This window comes from Oryza sativa, chromosome 1 (assembly GCF_034140825.1).
Source record: "Oryza sativa Japonica Group chromosome 1, ASM3414082v1".
Classification (NCBI taxonomy): Eukaryota; Viridiplantae; Streptophyta; class Magnoliopsida; order Poales; family Poaceae; genus Oryza; species Oryza sativa.
This window is the reverse complement of record NC_089035.1, coordinates 29,978,356-30,000,382: the sequence shown is the minus strand read 5'-3', so window position 1 is coordinate 30,000,382 and position 22,027 is coordinate 29,978,356. Positions and strand designations below refer to the sequence as shown.

General features: G+C 42.3%; 2 protein-coding genes across 3 annotated transcripts; one reads left to right on the top strand and one right to left on the bottom strand.

Annotated features, from left to right (window-relative positions):
- Nucleotides 1-846: 846 nt before the first annotated feature.
- LOC4327680 (single myb histone 4) lies at nucleotides 847-6,486 on the bottom strand. Of its 2 annotated transcripts, none has more exons than XM_015766670.3 (6): nucleotides 6,243-6,486; nucleotides 3,451-3,650; nucleotides 2,881-2,965; nucleotides 2,250-2,333; nucleotides 1,224-1,518; nucleotides 847-1,143 (listed from the first exon to the last, which is right to left on the bottom strand). In XM_015766670.3, the coding sequence occupies exons 1-6, from the start codon at nucleotides 6,390-6,392 to the stop codon at nucleotides 1,037-1,039; spliced, it is 921 nt and encodes a 306-aa protein (XP_015622156.1). In that variant the 5' UTR covers nucleotides 6,393-6,486; the 3' UTR covers nucleotides 847-1,036. The 2 variants fall into 2 exon arrangements, with proteins under 2 accessions (XP_015622156.1, XP_015622157.1); XM_015766671.3 differs by having other exon boundaries at nucleotides 2,881-2,959.
- A 13,929-nt stretch (nucleotides 6,487-20,415) lies between these two features.
- On the top strand, nucleotides 20,416-21,267 carry LOC136355483 (uncharacterized). The gene has a single exon (XM_066308091.1). It carries the CDS (start codon nucleotides 20,416-20,418, stop codon nucleotides 21,265-21,267), a length of 852 nt encoding a protein of 283 aa, XP_066164188.1.
- Nucleotides 21,268-22,027: the final 760 nt, after the last annotated feature.

The window sequence follows — 22,027 nt, the reverse complement described above, 5'->3', positions numbered from 1 at the left end:
AATAGCATAGTTCACCAGCGAGAATTTTGAAAGGCTATTTCAAAAAGGGCCATTTTATTCGTCAAGATTCTACAACTATATAAGGGCCATTTGAATTGGAGGATTGACATGTAAAGTTTAGAGGATTTAGTTTTTCAAGGAATTTTTTTATAAGACCCTTTGATTAGTAGTCAAGGATGGAAAAATTTTCATAAGATTGAATTCCCCTTATTCAATTTTGTAGAAAAATAAGCAATAGGAAAGGATAGAAAATTTTTCATACCATTAAATTTCTATGGCACACTTTTATAGAAAAATAAGTAAGAGGTCCAACCTTATAGAAAAGTAGTTTTTCTATGTCTTCCATTCCTGTCATACGTTTCAAAAGGACATAATTTGTTTTTTTATTTCAAAATTACTTCATAATACGTCAGATACTTGGTCCAAACGAGAATTTATTTGCAATTTGCAGTTTTTGCATCTTATTTGATGCATATGGGTGGGTCGTGGCTATGCATAGCCAATCAGAAGCAGTCTTCACAAGGTTGAAACAAACAGAGAAAAGTGCATCTTAGAGGGCAAAATTATGGAAGAATCCGCTTTAGGAGCTTTCCTTTGGCAAAGCCAAAGATCACCAGTCATACACAGAGAAAGCAGCATCAATGGCCACAGGATACAAGCTAAGCATCAAGGGAACGCAATTATCACATTCGTCAGGAACAAAGCCAAGTCGAGGTGAAAAGCACAAGAGGAACGACTTGTGATAACCAAAGTAAAACGCTTTGTTTTATGTGCTCTCTAAATGCATGTAACATTCATTTGCTCCCACTTAACCACTTATGTTGCTATTTTTATCAAGCCAGAAACTACATGATCACACTTGCAATCGCAAGATGAGATGCACATTTATATAATTATAATTAAGGATGAGCGGAACACCTGACGTTTTTGAGGTAAACGTCTTAGCCGGCTCGACCCAAGTACATAACAAGTTAACAACATGTTTTAAGTTACACATCGGAGGAACAACATGCCAAAGATGACAGGGCAAACCAACCTATGCAAGTACAGTAGAACCAGTGCCGCTGCCGTTGCCGCTAACAGATTGGAATTCAAAATTGCTTTGCGCCACTTGCATTATTGTTAATATCTCTCCTCTTGAACCTGAAGCATCAGCAAAAGTCAAAGGGAAATAGTGGAATGGTGAAAAGTAAACTGCTGGACAAGAGGCATCATATATATACATCGTTCATAGATCTCTGTTGCGAGTGTAACGAGAGACTCGGTCTCCTCAGCAAGCTTGAAGATCCTTTCAGCCTCCGTCATGTGCTCATTCGCAAGGTGTGATTTGGCCTCCGCATCAGCCACTTTCATAGCTGCAGCTGCAGCTGCTTCTAGGGCAGGACTCGTACCAGCAAATGAACCTAAATTCTGCGATGCCTTCAGTGGCTTGGCTGGATCCTTCTTTGGACTTGGAGACTTATTTGCTTGCGAAACTTTGGCTGCATAAGATTCTGTGATCCTATAGGACCTGTCAATCTGTTTCATGTCAAAAGTATAATGTAGTTAGATAAATGTCAACATAAGTAGTTAGATAGCTACCACTTGCACCTGGAGATCTTTGCTATCTATCTTATGAACACACAAAGAAGATTCTGAAGATTAGCCACAGGACTACAGGATATATTGCATGTGTGCTCCATATACTAAAAAAGAAAGAATGATAATCTGGATTCAAACACCAATTTATGCATTCTAGACAAATCCATTTCGAAGGGAAAGTCAATATATCAAATAAACAATTAGAACTTGAATAATATGCACAGTTCCACAATGAATAATTGTAAATTGAGTTATTGAATGCCAATTTTACAAAAGAGAAGTAAAATGAAGAATCTGAATTATGGGCTTGATGCAGAGTTATAATTGCAAAATCTTTAAATCGCAAATTTCCCTCAAATCAAAACAAATGCTGAGAAGATAGCTCAGTGAGGCTTCCCTATCCTCCAACCAATGTTATCCATAGTCATCAACTCGTCATGCAGAGGCCCTAAATGTGTACCCAGCTATTGATTATGCGAGGAAGATAGCGGGAAATGGGAAAATAAGCCTCAGAATGAGTGGGTTCCATCCTTATTCATGTGGAGATGGTAGAAACTAGGAAACCCACCACTCTTAACCATCCAAACAAAACCTAAAGGGGAATATGTAAGCCACACTCAAGCAAAAGAATAGTGTTGTTTACAAGAAGGAATATTAGTAAATCTCACCTTTTCAATCTTTTTCGCTGCTATAAGCCTCCTTAATTTTGCAGTAAGCAATCTTCTAAAATTCGCTTGCACCTCGTGCCTTTGCTGCACATATTTTACAAAGACAGCATAGCAATGTATCATCATTTAGCAATATAACAATTCCTACCAATCACTTCTAAGGATAAAACAGGATGCAACACTGAGTAAGAAAAAATGGTCTCAGCAGGGTTGTCTGATTTGGGATTGGGATCCATCATACTGAATCCAAACAAATATTTTTTAGTCCCACACTACATGGTAGTTGTGCAGGAAATTGTTATAAAATCCAAAGTGAAAGCTCCTGTAGTAGCAAAGGCACTTTTAGAAGCTTCCTAAAGTATAGGAAGCTGAAATAAACACAATGGCACACATATATACCAATAACTAAGGGACTTTATACCATACAGTCAATCAGGCAATGATTCAGAAGAGAAAAAGAATCAAGCAATCGCATTTTGTTAATATTCTGATCATGTTAGTTGTACACATATCTGAATCATAATTTATTACGAAATCAAGAACAAACAAAACTTGAATGAATTCAGAAGAAATAAAAATAACTACTGGCAAATAGTGATACCAAATAAGAAAATTTGTGCAGATGCACAACCTCTATGTAGTGGCAAATTGCATCAACATCCGAACCATTTGGATCCCCAATTTCACAAAGAGCTTCTATTACCATGGAACTGTACCTAGCAGGGAATTTGTACATGATCAATTTCTGAATCAAATGCTTGTCGAGGACAAAATGAAATTGTCATAATATTGATTGCAAACTATAAAAAAAAGTATCGCCAACTCTGCCCATTGCTCCAAGGATTGTTTTCAATCTTTATGATTTTATATTATTCTTGATTACTCTGTTCGCTCTTTCATTTTTATTTCACTGCTCGTAAAAAGTAACTATCGTTTAAACTAACATACTGTTTCATCGAATGAAAATCATACAAATATCGTAATTTAGCTCAGATAAATAGAACAAGACTTTCAGGTGTATTGAGCATATCATGCACTAATACTAAAATGGGCATAATAAATAAAAATAAATTTTGTATGTATTCATGAACAAAAATAAATTAGTGCATGCTTGTGACCAAAATTTGAAGGCATACAATGACTTATACTATGTAGTTCCTGTCAGCTTAATTGATTGAACTGAAGATAATGAAAGGCTAACTTTGGAATCTTCACATCCTGAGAGCTTTTCTCAGGATCTGCGGATGGTGAAGCCTCAGCAACTTTATTTGGGGGTAGGACGAGAAGCGGAGTCTGAGAGCTTGGAGATGTGGAAGATGAAGGCCCTTTTATCCTTGGAACCTTTAATTTATCCCTTGAACCCAGTCCACTTGCACTAAAACTCAAATTCCTCCATTTGTCCTGAAAGAACCAAATAAAATTGAAACAGAAAGAAGGGAAGATAATAAAAGCACTTGAACAGGGTGCAGGATGCACAGTACAATTGAACTGACAGACTTTCCTTGTATTCCTCAAATTTCAATACTGATACAACACATCGTCTAAGTTTTAACAAATATTGCTGACTTGGATTGTAGGCATGGAAGATGATTGTAATGTAGGACAAGATGTTTTAACAAAAAAATCTGTATCAACTTAGAACATTATGTGATTCTATTTTTCACAGCCCTCTTCATTAACTAAAGAGATCACAGGAAAAGGCATGCTGGCATACCATTGCTCCAATTCCATATTTTAGCACTTACGAGAGGACGAAATAGGAGACTACAATTGTACAACACAAATGTTGCTTCAGAAGAGTAAACATTATGTGTTGCATAAGAATTTGCAGCAACAGCTAACAAGTAATAGTACTCACTGGATGAACAATGCGGATTTTTTCACATATGCTCAGTCTAGGGACATTACAAGCAACCAGCAGCATATCTCTACTACTTAAAAAGTACTAGTGCTCTATATCACCCCTCATTCATAAGATCATTTTTTATGACATTGCGCCTGGATGAGATTACATGTATGCATTTATGCAACTGTTTAGGTCAGAAGATAATTACTTTTTTTTGTGATACATATATGTGTGCAACTTGTTCCTATATGCATAAATTTATTTAGTAGTTTATTCACATATTGGACCCGGAGGACGAAAAAAATGACCCAGCAATCAAATTAGAAATAAGTAAAATAACCATTGGGCAAAGTTATCTAAGATTATCAAGCCTTCACAAATGACTGAAACACATACTCAATCTGAAGTTTGTCAATATCTAGAACTGGTAGGGTCATTCGGTGCAGTGTTCAAAATTATTGAGAACTACAAATTTTTCCCCTGTGTGTTACTGTAATTTTGGTAGTAAAACTACCTAGATAGTGATTATAACTTTATATATAAGGATGGGTACAACTTAGAATGATTATTCTATTTCTATTCTGTAGGAGGATATTCATCCTTGAAACAATAAAACTATATTACCCTCCGATACAACATTCATGATGTTTTAGATAAAATATTTTAAAACACGAAGGATTATTATTATTATTATTACATTTGACAGTAAAATATTTGTAACTTTTTTTCTACCTTTACAATGTAGTTTCTCATGTCATTTCTTATGGTACTGAATAGAGTTCAGTAATCTGGACAGGTTCCAGTTTTCAAAGGCCATGTAATCCAAGTCAGCATCCAAAGGTTTGTAATTAAATGGAGGAAAAGCTAAGCCAACTTTGTTTTGGTCAACTTTGCATCCAAAATAGAACTACATTGTCAAAAATAACTAAGCATTTGCCTAATTATCGACTTTTTAAAAAAAATATTTATGAAATAATTTTGTGGTTGAATATTACAGTTTACAGTAAATAATCAGATTCCACATAGCAAGCAATGTTTCTTGAAATACCAAAACCGTTCTGTGGGCCACAATCACTTCTCAGTCTCCATTGCTCTCCAAACTCATGAAAAGCATTCTATTTAAGGTTTTGATTTATGAACAGTATGAACAATGCGGTTCATGACCTGACTATCCATCCACATTCTCAACTGATCAATGCTAAATCCTTTCTGAATAGCAATAACTGCTCTGTTATCAAGGAAGAGGTACTCCAGCATTTGTTCAACTAGAAAACAGCTCCTGTCTGTCCTGCTAGTTTCAATCCACTATGACCATACCCACAGACAACAGCACCATAATTCTTCTCTTCTGAACTTGTAGCAGCATCTATGGGCAAAACCACATAACGAATGAATCCATTCCACCAATTGAACTTTTGCAGATATTATGTTATCCCATGAACAGACACAAGACAAAATTCAAATATTCTAACATCATTTGTTTGTGAATGAAAACAGTATTTTACTGTATGCTCCAGATCACGAAGCAACCACCGTTTATGTTTTCAAGGACGCGGCAGTGGCAGCCGCGCAGCATAACACCCCAACCCCGACACACGCAGAGCCACCGGTTGTCTGTCTTCTCAAGGACGTGGCAGTGGCAGCCACGCAGCGCAAAAAAACCCACACCCACACAGAGAAAAAGGCAATCCATCAAAATTAATTCCACCAAGTCAGTCACGCTTATACATTTTTAGTTACAGAGAAGCCCAAAATCTCACCTGCTGGACACCCCCCCCCCCCCCGCCTCGAAAAAAAAAATCTACCAGGACATCCCTGGTTTTCACATCACAACTTCGCAATAATCAAATTCCACCGAGTCCGCTCAGGCTTGCGTTTTTAGAAACCTAGAAGCCCAAAATCTCACCTGCCCAACCCCAAATCTACCAAAAATGTCCCCGGCTGTAGAGTTCTAAGGATCCTACGCACACGGCTAACAGTAGCATCATGCACGAAATCAGACGCAGACGGCACAGCGCATCACGAACAGAGCCACGGGGAAACTCGGCTAATCAAAATCTAGCGATGCAACGAGCACGCAGCGGACCGCACGAGCCACCGGCGCATGGGAGCCGGCGGTGGCGCAGGGGCAAGGTCAGAGGCTGTACCTTGAGGTCGATGTTCGAGCGGGAGGAGAGGACGGGGCTGAACTCCGGATCCTTCTGGATGGTGCGCCACTTGCCGGGGCCATGCTTGAGCACGCCGCGCCGCAGCGCCTCCTCCTCCTCCGAGGTCCACTTCTGCTTCGGGGCGCCCATCTCCGCGCGCCTCCTCCCCACAAGCCTCCCCCGCCTCCTGCACTCTCCGGCGTCTGAACTATCCGACCAGAAACCCTAGTTTGGGTTTCTCTATGGTCTGCGAAATGCCCTGTTTTTCCTCTCTTATTTTTTTCCCACATCCACGCGGTTCGATTCATTTTTTACAGCAGTGGTACGACTACATCAAAGACCAACACACATCCATATATCTATAGTGTTATAAATAGATATAAACTGAAAATTCGCATGCCAAAAACGTTTTCCTTTTAGCCCGATATCTTTTAATAAGGGTAAAGTCAGTTGTGCAGCAATTTCGGCTCGAGTCTTATACCGACAGAAAAATTGCATTAGGAAATTACAAATTTTCACCTAAAATTTATCAAACAAATTTGCGCTCCATATTAAACCCTATAATTGATATATTCTTGCCTTTGACCTATCTTTGTGCTTTTGTAGAAAGCTGATAAACAAAATATTCGGTGGTGATAATGGCTATTGTTGGATTGTTTAGTATCAATGCATGGACGAAATGGGTCTTTTTTTTTCCGCAGGTGTCGGACCATTTAATACTAACAACAGTAAATTTCATAAACCTCAGGAATTATCTTCAAGTTGCAGAAAACAAAATATAGTTTGGCACATGCAGTACTTAAAAGAAACTTCAAGCCTGAACCTTCATATACAAAGGGTGAAAAAAACAGAATACAAATACACTTTATATATATTGTATCGATGTCATCATTTTTTTCCAAACAAAAATTTCACAGATATTAGTACGTGCTCCCTCCGTAGTAAAATATAAGTGGTTTTGGATGGATGATATTTTAGTACTACGAATCTGGACATATTCTCTGTTCATATTCGTAGTATTAGGACGCGTTATATCCACATAAAATCTCTTATATATTGGGACGGATAGAGTATTGTTAGAAAATAAGAGAACAATGTCTTAAAAGGGTCAAAGAGAACATTTATTTTTAGGTTATGAGCCACTCACTCATATGTTATAATCACCAGCCTAGCCCAACATATCCAAGCAACCCACACTAAAAGTGTGGTTGAAGCCTGCTGCAAAGGTACGCACGCATGCGGCACATGGATGTGACTAGCAAGTTGGAAGGCACGCGAATGTGCGATGCGCACATGATGTGCAATGTGCTGACACATGTAAAAAAATAATGTTGCATAATAGTCCAATCAGCAGGTGAGGAACCTGCCAGCATAACAATAATTGATTGATGTATATAAAATAATTATTCATCATAGAGGCGTGATTTTAATGACTCATCTAAATATATTACACCCGTTAGATGTAACATGCAGAGACCAAATATATACATCATAGAGCTTGCCAAAAGAAATGGAGAACTAATAACTTAACCTTATTCTCATGTGAAATTTTCGAGGCAGAGGTAGAAAAAAGCGGATCATCTATATACATCACGTGGATACTGGTTTCTAAGACCACTAGCATAGATAGAGAAATATTCCATGTATAAATTTTATTTTAGTACTTAGATCAAAATGTATATATGACATTGCAAAAATGTGGAATATATTTATTTGACATCAGCGTGAATGACCATAGATAGTTCCAAAAGAAGATGGGTTGACCATCATCAAATGGTAAGAAAAATATAGCATGAGAGATAAAATATGAGTGTAATGAGACATCGTCGATTAGTTAATCAACAATCTTCGGTACTTAGGTAGTTTATACGTAGTTTGTATGGAACCAAGGATCTAAACCCTTATGTGCACAATTTTTTTTTACATATTTAGGCCATTTGAATAGTAATAACCCTATGTTCGTTTGGTTCTTATGTCTAGATGTATATGAGTATAAGATCTATGTTAGAAATATGAGATGGGATAAAACCCTAGCTGTTTGTATGGCTGGCTATGGCTTAGGTTGATGTTGACAACTCCTCTAGCAACAAGGTATAGTCGATAAGAGTTTTTTGATTGTTTGTAGCCACTTGGATAAACCTGCTTTGACATAACATGTCTGTTAGACTCAGGGCCTCAACTTATATATACATAAGCCCACTATATCCTCATAACACTCGTGAAGATGAATCTCATATATCCGAGTAGGTATTTAATATCTACTATATTAGATTAAACAACTCAAGTTTGATAACGTTAAACATCTTACAAGTTCCATATGAAAACATTAAACAGATTCAAGATATATGTCTGGATTTCATGTTTTGTCTTCATGCATTTTGAATTCATGTGGTTTCCGTGTGTGCAATCCAACCAACTGCTTTAGATTTTTTTTATATGTTTTTAACTTGTATAAGAATTTACAAGATGTGATATCCTAATCCCGTGAGTTTCCTATCATTGCACAACTCCATCCGTGTTCCAAAATACCTAAGAGCATGGCTAATGGTTCTCCTAATTAAATTCCAATCCCAAAAATCTCATTCTAGGACTTTGTAATGATCATTTATGATTTTAAAAATATGTCTATCTTTAACAAATAGCCTAAAACTTAGACCCCTAAAATAAAATTGTGGGCCACCACAAGCTAACAATAAAAATCATTATTCTCTCCATTATCCCACATTGCTTGATTGGTCACGTGTCAAGTGATTGCCTCCTCCTCCTCCTCCCCCCCAACCCGCGCACGATTGAATGGGAGCGAGCACCGCGCTTGACCTATGGAGAGTGACATTCATGGGAAAATAAACTCATTCTTAAGTAAATGATTAAGGGTTTATTGGAAAATTCTTTTAAGGGAGCCGCTATATCATGGGATCTTGTCCGAATGGTATGATATCGAGCAAGTATCAGACTCTAATACCTCACTGGTATCAGTTGATACTTATCGGTATCATGCCTGATGCTTGTCGATACCAGCCTATACTCTATCAATACCAGGTCAATATCCTTTCTCTCTTCCCCCTCAATCTCTTCTGCAGTGATGACGGCGTGCTCCCCAACAATGTGGAACCCTTCTCCAGCAAGACCCCCTTCCTTCCCCCACCTGGCCACCTCCCTCTCCGGCGATGAGCTCCCACCTCGCGTAGGAAGGCTTCACAACACTGCACGAAAGTACATAGTTTTGCCACAAGAAGTTCTGGATTTTTCAACATGGCTGGAGCAAGCTAGCTCCTCAACGCACACCGTCATGAAACCCTGGAACATTAAAAACAGGTTACACAAAACAAAATCCAACCAAATCCAAGACAAAGAACCCATAAATTGACACAACCAAGACATACCGAGATGCAATATTGAGGCTAAATCGAATTTTCCATGGCTTGAATTGGCAACTCCCAAGTCACTGCAATGGCGATGGAGAAAGGGTCACTAGAGGATTTAATTTTGGGGGAAAGGGGAAAATGTTTGATGTGGTGACAACAAGGCTTAGACACGGAACACGGGTTGGAGACAGTGGCAGATCTAGGAAAAGATAGCAAGGGGTCTGAATAAACTAGATAAAACTACAGTCCCTCTTCCTATTTACATATAGCAAAAAAAAATAGCGAAGGCTTTGTGGGATTTCTCATAGTACTCACGGCAGTAGTGGGGGCTCGAGACCCCGCCGCCTCCGTGCTGGATCCGCCCCTGGTTGGAGGAGATGTTTTCCGTCCGAAATAGCGAGGACGAGATACTCTTGTATAGCATTTCTGACTTTTCTAACTAAAACTTTCAAATTTTAGGAATGAAAGGGGTCTAGAAAAAATGTTTTAGAGGATGCACAACTAATAATAATAGACCACAGCTATCTGCCCCTTTCAGTTACCAAAGGCCGTACGTCTAATTCTCTGATGCTACCTGTATCTGGATGGCCCATTTCCAAGCCCATATAAGGCCCACGGAAGGTCAAGCGATCCACGTATTCCTTCCGGGCTTCCGGGGCTTCCGGCCCCAGGATCTCGACAACTTCCGGTTCCTGATCGCCTCTGGCTCTGGGGGCGCGCGGGTGTCGCGACTCAAACCGACGCTAAGCTACGGCCTACGGGGTAATCGAGCACCGTGACCGAGCTGTGGATCGGCGCAGCCCGCAACGCCGCCCGCCCACACCGGCCGCCGCTCGCGCGCGTCGGCGCGGTGACAGCGGCCCGGCTCGCGCGCTCGATCGCTTTCGGAGCACGACCGATCACGCACGATCACACGGCCGAACCCGCTGTAAAGATCGGTCCACGCGTCCGCCTCGCGCTGCCCTGCAGTCGACCGGGGCCCGGGGGACCCGGGGGCCGGAGCGGCGTTGCACACACTTGCGCTGTCCCATGAGATCGTTAGCGCGTTCGCGCGTGCGTCCGCCGGCCATCTGAAGGCGAAGGTGGTCGATGCGCTGCTAGGTAGCTGGCCAGCACGGCTTAGGTGGCTAATCTTTCACGCGAACTGTTACAAACTTACAAGTGTGTGTAAGGTCGTTTGGACCACCTTACAACTGTAGCTCGTTTAATTGGGTAGATAGGAGTATATAACATTATTGATTGTGCGATGCGATATACTTATATATCGTTTCCGATGATCTGGTCATATATATGGCCTTTGTGCCACGCATCATTCATTGCTCACAGGTTCCTTTCGGTCCTTAACAATGGGTACCGTGAGATTTTCTACACTAATTAGCATCAGGAAGTGCATACATTGAGGTATGTAGATATAGGGATGGTGGTGATTGTAAAATAACTAGCAGCGGGGATATGTTTACCTAAACATGTTTAGTTTTGAACCTATTGGTTTCACCGAGCAAGAGAAGTATGTCATGTACAGTAGTAATTGGAAGAAAGAAGTACAAGTCACAAAGCTGTGCTGCTGTGACAGTAAAAATATGCATGCAGATGTGCTGTATGCTGTGGGACATAGATCCCCTACGTACGTATCGAAGCTGCTAGCTAGTAGCGCGTCACCTTAAATTCGTCAAAGATCGATGTCCCTGTTATTGCACCGCCCCGGCGGCCGGCCTCGACAGATCGCTATTGCACATTTGCACATGTCCTGAAGAGTGAAGAATCAAGATGCAGTGCTCCTGTTCGCTGACAGAAGATGGAAAAGAAAAACTCGACCCCCGGTGTTTATTAGGAGAGGTCGGCAGAGGACGCGTGTTGCATATACACAAGAGAGACCAGCTAGCACATGAACCGGTAAATGATGCTCCATTCTCCTATCCAATAATGGTGATGGTTACTGGCACCGTACAGCAGAGCATATGCTTGCGTAGTGGTACACTGGTACTGTAGTCTGAAGTTAGTACTCTCTCCGTCCTACTACCTCCATCCCAAAATAAGTACAACCATAGTTATACGTGCTCAATATTTTAACCATCTGTCTTATTTAAAAAAATTATAAAAAATATTAAAAAAATTAGTCACACATAAAGTACTATTCATGTTTTATCATCTAATAACAATAAAAATACTAATCATAATCTTTTTTCAAATAAGATGAACGGTCAAATGTTGGACATGAACAGTGCTAAAACTGCACTTATTTTGGGACGGAGGGAGTATAATATAATGGATTTTGAGTTTTTACTTTACTGTTTGACCAATTGTCTTATTCAAAAAATTTGTGCAAATATAAAAAACGAAAAGTTGTGCTTAAAGTACTTTGGATAATAAAGTAAGTCAAAAAAAATAATTCTAATTTTTTTTTAATAAGACGAGTAGTCAAACAACGCAAACAAACACTCAAAATCCCTTATATTATGGGACTGAGGGAGTAGTAGGCAAGTGGCGGACAATGCAGAAGAAATTAGTGTGTGATACTACCTTGGTCCCAAAATAAGTGCAGCCATAGATATGCGTGCTCAGCGTTTTGACCATCCGTCTTATTTGAAAAATTTATGAAAAATATTAAAAAAAACTAGTCACACATAAAGTACTATCCAGGTTTTATCATCTAATAACAATAAAAATACTAATCATAATCCTTTTTCAAATCAGACGAACGGTCAAACGTTGAACATGCTAAAACTGCACTTATTTTAGGGCCGAGGGAGTAATAATTTAGACGTGTTCATCTTCTTCAGTGCGTCTCAATATTGAGCATCGCACAGGGTCAACAACTACTATCGGCAGTCCAAGACAATTACTGGGTTCCTACTAGGCAAGGAGAACTACTACTAGTCGAGAGAGGTCAACTGCGTGCATACAAGAAGTGGCATGGCGAGCAGGATGGTCAGATCCAACGTATTCGTACGTGCATTTCAGGCGCCGGCGCTGTACCGTACGTGCTCTCAGCGTCAACGCGAGATTGCTAGCTAACGTGGATGTTGGCCCGTCAGTTCGCGCATCTCGGGCACGGATACACCTCGATGCTGACAGATCGATCCATCATCCGTCACTCACCAAGTCACGAACACCTCCCCCGCACCAGGTTGGACAACGAACTTACGCTCGCTCTCTCTCCGCGCGTCCGCCAAACCGGTAGCGCGAGGAGTGCGCGCCCGCCTCTGTGGGCAGCGAGGACCGCGACGGCGTCGACTCGGAGCAGCCGCGCGTGCGTGAACAGCGACGGCTCTGGAGTTTAGCCGGTGCCGATCGATCGATCGATCCAGCCCATCTGCTTGCGCGCGGGCGGGGGTGTGGTCAGGTGAGGCGAACTGATCGGGGGGGGGGGGGGGGGGGGGGGGGGTGGGTGCCATTATTGGGGTCTGACCTGCAGGCGAGGCGCGCGCCCGCGGCCGGGGCGCGAGAGGGACGTGTCGTTGCAGGCTTTTGCTGCTGCCGCGCGCGACCCCCGCGTGCACGCACGGCCCATCTCGCGTAGCTCTCCCCGGGCGCGACCGGGGCAGGCAGCACGCGGGGGCGTGGGGGAGGCAAGCCAGGCACACACGCGTCCATGCCGATTAAATTGGGGGCGCGCGCGCGCGCGCACGCACCGTCGTCACTTGTCAGGCTGTACCGTGTGCTGCGCACGGCTCGCCCAGCCCGGCCCAGCTCAGCTGAGGGATAACTAACCAGACAAGATGAAACGGTCGTGGGATGGACTCGACGGGCTTTTAATTAAACGATGGAGATTATTTGCAGTTTGCACGCTTAAGTTAGTTTGCAATATTGGACCACCATAAAACGTCTCTTTTAATTTGTCTTGTTTTTCTATCAGATTCGTACGTCTCCGTTTGGTTGGCGAAACAGGCGCAATGATTGTAACTCGAGTGAAACAGGCGCAATGATTGTAATTCGAGTGTCCGCGCAGCCAATCTAGCTTCTCGGAGAGCGGATGGGAAAACAATTACAATTGGTGCAAGTAGGTGACTGATGGTGAGTACAAGTATAGTGTATGGTACTATATGCTAGTAGTATATAGTTATCCATCCATGTTGTATCCTCGTATAGACGCATGAAGCTTAGGTAAGCCACGTAGCTGCAGGGGATCAAGTGGCTCCTGAAACATTTGCAACCACGAATAACAAACTCCATAGGCGATCTCCCAGATCGGTCACCGCGAAGCTCTTCCTTCTCCGAACTTTTCTCCCCGCAAACAATTCCATGTTGCAAGATCCTGGACGAAGAAACGACAAGACCATGTAACAAAACCGTTATTTTGTCGCGAGACGAACAAGAAACAACCCCTAATTAATTAAGTGATTAGTTTACATACACGAAGATCTCACCGAACAACCACTCTCTCCTCGCCTGTGGGCGATGAATATAGGCCAAAAAGCGCACCTCGAGGCTGTCGCGGTTCGGTAAACGCGAGAAATATGGAGGAGGAATTAGCTAAGCAAATCACGATCGTACGAAATTACATGGATGGTTTATTATAATATGCGGCTCAAGTACAGTCTTAGTCTTAGGTGAGCTAATGATCGATCGATGTGTATCTCCATGTCCACATTGTTCATTGCATACAGCCATACATGCAAGTATATATATCTCTATACTAATGTACCTCTTGCACTGTTGCTCGCAGTTGACAGATCACTACCAAGACGGGATCGGTCAGAGACTTGTGTTTTTAGCTCTCTCATCCGTCTGCTGCTGCACGCAATGCGCGCCTTAAATATTTTTGTGCGTACACTTGTCGCGCGTGGATTTTGTCTGTCACTAACTACAACTTCGGCGGGAAGATTGGTGGTCAGGGATGACCAGAGCGTGAACTAGTAGTACAACATCCGTGACAAAAGATTAGATAGCTCCAATAAATCGTACCGATCTGATCGAATCCGGTAGGCACGATCGAGAGTACGACCGTTCCGTCGCTGTCGAGACGACGTCGGTTAATTGAGCCGATATATCGATCGATCACGGAGCTTGCGATTGGCCGGCCGCGTGTGTTCATCTCCAGGTTAGATCGAGCAAGCCTGCTCGATCACACGGGCGCGATGGCTAACAGGGTTCTTAACCAGTTGTTACGGCGATCGCGTGCAGGCACCGATATCCGATATGTATCGATGAATCTGGCCAGGGAGAAGCATGCAACCGGAATTAAACACGGGAAATCGATCGGATCTTTAGGGAGTTGTTAGGGAAATGACATTCAATGGAGGATAATAAAGTTCTGGTTGTGTCGTGCCATTTTAAGGCTGTGTTATTCTCACAGTTTTCCCAACCCACCTCTCTCGTTTTTCGCGTTCACGCTTTTCAAACTGCTAAACAGTGTATTTTTTTAAAAAACTATATACGAAAATTGTTTTGAAAAAATCATATAAATCCATTTTTTAAAAAAATAGTTAATAATTAATTAATCATGCAATAATATGTGCTTCGTTTTGCATGCCAAGGAGTCCTCTCAAACGCAACCTAAGAGCAAGACTAATAATACAGCGAGCTTCTTCCTGTATAAATCTTTATAACCTATCTCTCAGCTCGCTCATATAGTTGTTAACTCTTCACTATAAATATATGGTCTACTTGTTTGTCTCACATATTTTTTTGGTTCATATGCCTAAACCGGCTGTAAGTTTATAGCTTGCTTCTCATCTAGAGGTGCGCAGAAAAAGACCGAACCAAAAAGACTGAGACCGAGACCGAGAAATTCAGTCATCAATTCGGTCCTAGGCAGTGAAAGACCGAATTTTGTTCGTCAATTCGGTTAGTCTCCTCGATTAACCGAATAGACGAAAAAACCAAATTATCAAAAAAGTCTAAATACAACCTACAATCCACTATGTTTAATAGGATTAAACTCTAATTTTCACATCCCTACTTCTTCTAGGCATGCAATCTAATAAGAGTCTTTACTCATAAGTGCTTACGATTTTTTTTTGTGATTTTTGTGTTGAAAATTTCCATTATTTCTTTGCATATATGAAAATATTGTTGAATTTTGGTCAGGACCGAGACCGAGACCGAATTTATCAGTCCTGATATTTTTCGTTGAAATTCGGTCTTCACTTTTCAAAGATCAAAAAGACCGAAAGACCGAATACCAAGACCAAAATTTTCGGTTAAAACGAATGCCCGCCACTATTCTCATCTCTCTCCTCTCCTCTCTCATCCACCTCAACATTCAACCTTCTTATAGCTCTCTGTTATACTTGCTCTAAAGTTAGTTTTTATCAATTCATTCCTTTTTATTGCATGGAAAACACTGCTAGAAACTCACAACACACACAGCCAGCATGGTTGACCCAATTAAAACAGGCTCAAACAGACAAATCCTAAAAAAAGAAACATTATAAGAAATGCCATTAATTGACAACACCCTGTTCCATGTTTTGCCGACGACGACCGCCAGTCTGAAAAAAAATACCATCGTACAAGTTAGTTTATCCCATAAATGCTATCATCTTCATGTTTTCATCCATTCTTCTCCGTTAAAATACGATGGTGTTAACAGAGTGGAATGGATGAAACCTTTATGATGATGGCATTTCTAGGATAAATTGGTTCGTATGATTGTATTTTCTACAAGTTGTGTTCATCGATGATATATATATATATATATATATATATATATATATATATATATATATATATATATATATATATATATATATATATATATATATATATATATATATATATATATATATATATATATATATATATATATAGATAGATAGATAGATAGATAGATCTCTTGCAATGGCATTAGTTGGATTTTCTCAAAAATAAATATGTAGCCTCACAAAATTTATATTGAAAGAGGATAACTTGTGTGAATAAATGTATAAGTCTTCAACTCATAGGTTGTACGGAATATTATTGTTATTGATAATGGTTTTTATTATAAATATATTTGTTTTCTTAATTATAGAGTGTTAGATTAAATGAAGGGTATATTTACTAATTGTTTATTTTAAATTTAAGAATGAAATAGATAAAACTTGAGAGTCCAAAATGGCTACAACTTCATAAGTTTTATTAATTTTAAATTTTAGAATTGCTAGGATGCGCCAGCGGTATGGTCGAGGAGTCATAGGTGCAACATATTCAATCTCTAGCGCACACAAATATTACGCATATGCGGGTGTGCTTTTGATAAAAATTTAGTGAGGCTAAAGTGCTGCTGGTTTTTATCTCTTTGAATGTGTATTAGGAGGCACTAATAGGTGCAGTTTTAATATTAAACTCACATGTTTTAGGAGACAAGTGTGAGTATGAAATGTGTGTGCATATCTTCTATGTAATTATAAAATAAATACACAAATTCATATATTATGCAGTAAAACGTGAGACATCATATAGTAAATGAATAATATGCACGTTCAAGCTTATCCACTTAACTACTTGTAATTTGTATTAAATAGTGCATATATTGTAATAACTACGTCCTAATTAATTTCCTAACTGTATTTTAAAACATAGATTCCCAGTGGTCAATTTCAAGACAGAGGAGAACAGTCTATCAGAATCACATATAGCAATGACTTGGAAGGGAAAAAAACGCGTAATTAAGTTGCATTGTCATTCTGTCCCGATCGATCATCTCAATTGCCAGCCGCAACATTTATCCATCAGAGTACAAAAAGACAGATCAACATCTTGCACAGGAAATTCTCAAAAAAAAAAAGAACATCTTGCACAGGACGCTGTTTCTACAGTACCGCGCCGTTGCTTTTAGACACAAAAATTAATTGTGTAAACTCATGTTAAACTGGACTACAACACCAAACATACAACAAGCACTATTAAGTGTCTAATTTGATTATTCCGTAAACAAAAATAAGTCAATGTTGATTGTACACATGCTTAATTATAGTACCAAAAACAAAAAAAAAAAGGTCTAAAAGACATGAACAGTTGAGCCAGATATATATAAGCATCCAATCTTGTTAAAGGACCATCTTGTTCTTCTTAAAAAAAACATTTATGAGGTAATTCAATCTTGTTCTTATGATATAGCATCCACTACTAGAAAACACATTTTCGGCGTCGTAGGGGTTCCATTTTCGTAGACGGGTATGGTATTCGGAGATAAAACCCCGCCGACAAAGACGATACCCGGGGTGGAGGGTGCGATACCCGGCGAATCCAATCTTGTTAAAAAACATCTTGTTCTCTAACTTAGAGAATATTGCATCTATATCAGTGACAACCCACCTGAAGCTAATGATATACCGGTGTTTAATCAAAGAGCTAATGATATGAGACTATGAGAGGTCCCCATATTTCTGGTTTGAGACTTTTAGTTAGTTGGATCTGACATTTAATTACAGTATGGTCGATGTATTCACAAATAACAACTAGAGTTCGTACGTACTTCGTAGCATGCCAGAAGTAGACGCTGCTGCCGACATCGATGGTTGTTTTCGCCAAATTATTGTCCTGTCGATCGGCGTATAGCACGTTTTTCGATCGATCTGCGGAAAGGAACATGTAAATATCGATCGATATGATCATATTGATCGGGTACACATGCAGCTGGCTAGCAGCTTTCAGTTTCGCACGTCTGCATGAGCCATTACAGGTTTCTCCGGTAGCGACCATTGTAAAAAGTACTCTAAATTTAAATACTAAGTCGTCTTATGTCGAGAGAACGAGAGTGATGGGAAGAGGATGGATCGATATAGATCATTTTGACTTAACAACACACACGGATCATATCAGAGGCAAAAGCATCATAGGCCAGGATACATATGCGCTCCTTGAAACAGTGGATTATTTATTAGACTGATGTGAAAGATAACGGGGTTTATCTCAAAACCAGGAGATGCAGATAAATGCCTTAGCCGTTTCTATACTAGGACGCTATATGTAATTTATGCGCCAAGTAGATATATACTAGATCAAAGTTTTTTTACTGGTAAAATAACACTAACAATAAGTAGTAGTATAGAGTTAGAATCTTACCATAAAAGTTAGACGATATAGCAGAACAACGACTAGCCTCCTCACTTGTTCTAAAAGTTACTAGTAAATATAGCGGAACAATGACTAACCTCCTTGATCATTTCAGCCATTGATTTTGTTAACAAAGTTTAGCCAAAATCTGTACCTTCGAGGCTTTAATTATGGGCTCTCATCCCCAATCAATATAACACCTAGCCGCTAGTATATGGTCTCGCCGTCATCATCTTCTTGTATATCTATACTACATGTAGTTACCATGATTACATTGTTACGCTACCCTCTCTATTTAAGAAAGAGCCAACATAGTCCGACTCTAACTCTATCCTACACCTATTCCAACTCCTAGCAAGACTAAAGACTAGTATATTCGACACCTATTCTAATAAATCTTTTGATTAAAATATAGGAAAAAGTATAAATTACACCCCCCGAACTATGACGACAGTATGAATTACCCCACGGAACCACAAAACCGGATATTTTATACGCTAAACTATCTACCAGACAAATAATCCCCCTCGACCCAATCCAAAGAGGCACTGTCCTACGTGACGTGCGCGTGGCAATCTAATCTGTATTTTTTTTAAAAAAGGTGGGGCCCACCTATCATACTCTCCCACCTCTCTCTCTTTTCCCCTCTTCCTCTTCCTCTCCCTCTCAATCTCTCTCTCTCTCTCTTCCCCTCTTCCTATCAATCTCTCTATGTCTCAGATGTGGAGCACCGAGTTGGTGGCCGGCGATGGGCGTGGCGGGGGCGCGGTGGGTGTGGTGGAGAGGCAAGCGGCTGGCGGCCAGAAAGCCACTGCGGGCGACATCGCCCTCGCGCACCACTGGGAGCGGCAGCACGGTCGTCGCCTCCACCACCTCGTCGTACATCAGTCACACCACGGGCATGGTGGGGCGCGAGGCAGCGTTGTCGTCCACCTCCTTGCGCGGTTGAGCTCCAGCTCCACGTGTGCCCTCGCGGACTCCGTCTCGACCACCTCCAGCGCGCGCTCTAGCTCTGCCACATCGCCCAGCCACGCCCACCTCACATCGCCCAGCCGCGCCCGCTGCCGCTCACCCAGCAAGCACCGGTAGCCGCCGCCATAGACGCCTCCGCTCGTGCAGCTGCCGCCCGCAGCCACCTCCGGCCTCCGCTCGCACGAGAGAGAGATAGATAGAGAGAGAGAGAGGAGAAAGAGGAGGGGCGAGAGTAGGTGGGCCCTACCACTAAAAAAAGAAAATGCTGACTGTAGTGTCATGCGTACGCCATGTAGGACAAAACCACCATGTATTGAGTCGAGGGGCATAATTCGTCCGGTATTGAAAGTTTAGGGTGAGCGATGTCTGGTTTTTAGGTTTAGGGGGTAATTCGGTCAACCGCGATAGTTCGGGGGGGTTTAATTCGTACTTTTTCCTAAAATATATAATGGCGTTTGGTTTTTGGACATGTCGTTTTACCATTCTTATTACTAAGAAACATGGCAAGTATCATTATTTATTTTGTTGCAAATTATTTTATTCAAACAAGATAATATTTTTTTTATTTATAAAAAATACGAATTACCCCCCCTCCAAATTACCCATCTGAACCACAGAACCGGACATTCTTCACCCTCAACTATGCAAACCGGACGAATTACCCCCCCTCTACCCAATCCACGGTGGTTTTGGTCTACGTGGCATACGCGTGGTAGTCTAGTCAACATTCTATTTATAAAAGAAAATATGGGATCCACCTGTCATACTCCTATTCCATTCTCTCTTCCCCTCTCTCTCTTCTCTCTTCTCTCACTCTCTCTCTCTCACTCTTCCCCTCTCTCTCTGTCACACGCATGGCGGCAGACGGGGCACACGGACGGTGGCGGCGAGGACGGCGGCGTGGCCGCCTGGCCGGCGCTAGAGCGGCTCGACCTCCACACCCCAGCGAACGTGGCAATGGCAGGAGTGGCGTCGGACTCGTTCCCGTCGGCATCGCGGCCATCGCCAGCGGCTGCAGCGGCGGACCGGCGGACCAGGACGACGCCGTCGGTGATGAAGAGTACCTGAGGCGGAGGCGGCAGCTGGCGCGGGACAGGACGCGGGGGATCACCCTTATCCCCCGCTGCCTCGTCTCGCGCGACCGCCTCCTCATCTCGCGCCGCCGCCTACCGCCCGCCGCCTCCGCCCACCGCCTCCGCCTCGCTCACGCCGCTACCTCGCTTGCACTGCCGCCCACCGCCCACCCCCGCGCGCTGTCTCCTCATCTCGCGCCGTCGCCTACCGCCCGTCCCCGCCCGCTGCCTCCGCCTCGCTCGCTCGTGCTGCCGCCCACCACCCACCCCCGCCTGCCGCCTCCGCCTCACTCACGCCGCCGCCCACCGCCCACCCCTGCCCGCCGCCTCCGCCTCGCTCGCGCCGCCGCCCACCGCACGCCCCCGCACGCCGCCTCCGCCTCATCTCGCGCCGCCGCTCACCGCCCGCCCCCGCGCGCTGCCTCGGCCTCGCTCGCGCCATTGCCTCGCTTGCGCTGCCGCTGCCGCCGCCGCCTCGCTCGCGCCGCCGCCTCGTCTCGCGTCGCCGCCTCCTCATCTTGCGCCGCCGCCCACTGCCCGCCTCCGCGCGCCGCCTCCTCATCTCGCGCCGCCGCCCACCGCCCGCCCCCGCGCTGCCTCCGCCTCGCTCACGCCCTGCCTTGCTCGTCGTGAGACGGTGAGAGAGAGAGGAAGATTGAGAGAGAGAGATATAGTAGTGTATGACAGGTGGGTCCCATAATTTTTTTAAAATAGAATGCTGACTGGACTGCCATGTGTACGCCACGTAGACCAAAACCACTGCGGATTGGGTCGAGGGGGGTAATTCGTCCGGTATGTATAGTTGGGGGTAATTCGTACTTTTCATAAAATGAATGATCAAACGTAATGGTTAAAGTAAACAATATTTATAACAACTTTAAAAGTAGAGGGGATTTTTTTTTCATTACTTTTTGGCAGCTGGGAGATCGACGGGAGGCGTGACATAGTTGTGCAATGATATACTCTACATGCAATGTGTGCAACGACCTCGATGGCCACTTGCAGATGCAAAATCGGCCTCGACGTTAGAGAGAAAGAGATCAGGGATATACGTAGTATAATATATGCGCGCCACTTGCAGAGAAGCAAAATGGAGAACCAGGAGAAGTAGACGGTTAACTTGAGTGGTTGGACCTACGTTTAGTCAGTTGCGATTAATTTTAATTTTTACGGGAACAAAATTGCAAGTACGATATGCACACGTCGACGTTATTCAGGAGGAAAATACTAGAACTAGGAGGCTACTCCCTCCGTTTGATAGTACAAGAGATTTTGAGTGTATGTGATACATTCTAGTATAACAGTACTAGTATTCAGAATAACAATGATAATAGTTAGTGTAACACAATCATTTGGCAACTAGTATATATATATACATACATATATATATATA

Bases quoted from the DNA above. Each gene is read 5' to 3' on its own strand.
- LOC136355483 (XM_066308091.1), top strand. From the start codon at position 20,416: ATGGCGGCAGACGGGGCACACGGACGGTGGCGGCGAGGACGGCGGCGT.
- LOC4327680 (XM_015766670.3), bottom strand. From the start codon at position 6,392: ATGGGCGCCCCGAAGCAGAAGTGGACCTCGGAGGAGGAGGAGGCGCTG. The intron at 2,334-2,880 runs GTTGTGCATCTG...AAATATGTGCAG, and splicing joins CAATTTGCCACTACATAGAG to CAAAGGCACGAGGTGCAAGC. The intron at 1,144-1,223 runs GTATATATATGA...CTGATGCTTCAG, and splicing joins AACAGAGATCTATGAACGAT to GTTCAAGAGGAGAGATATTA.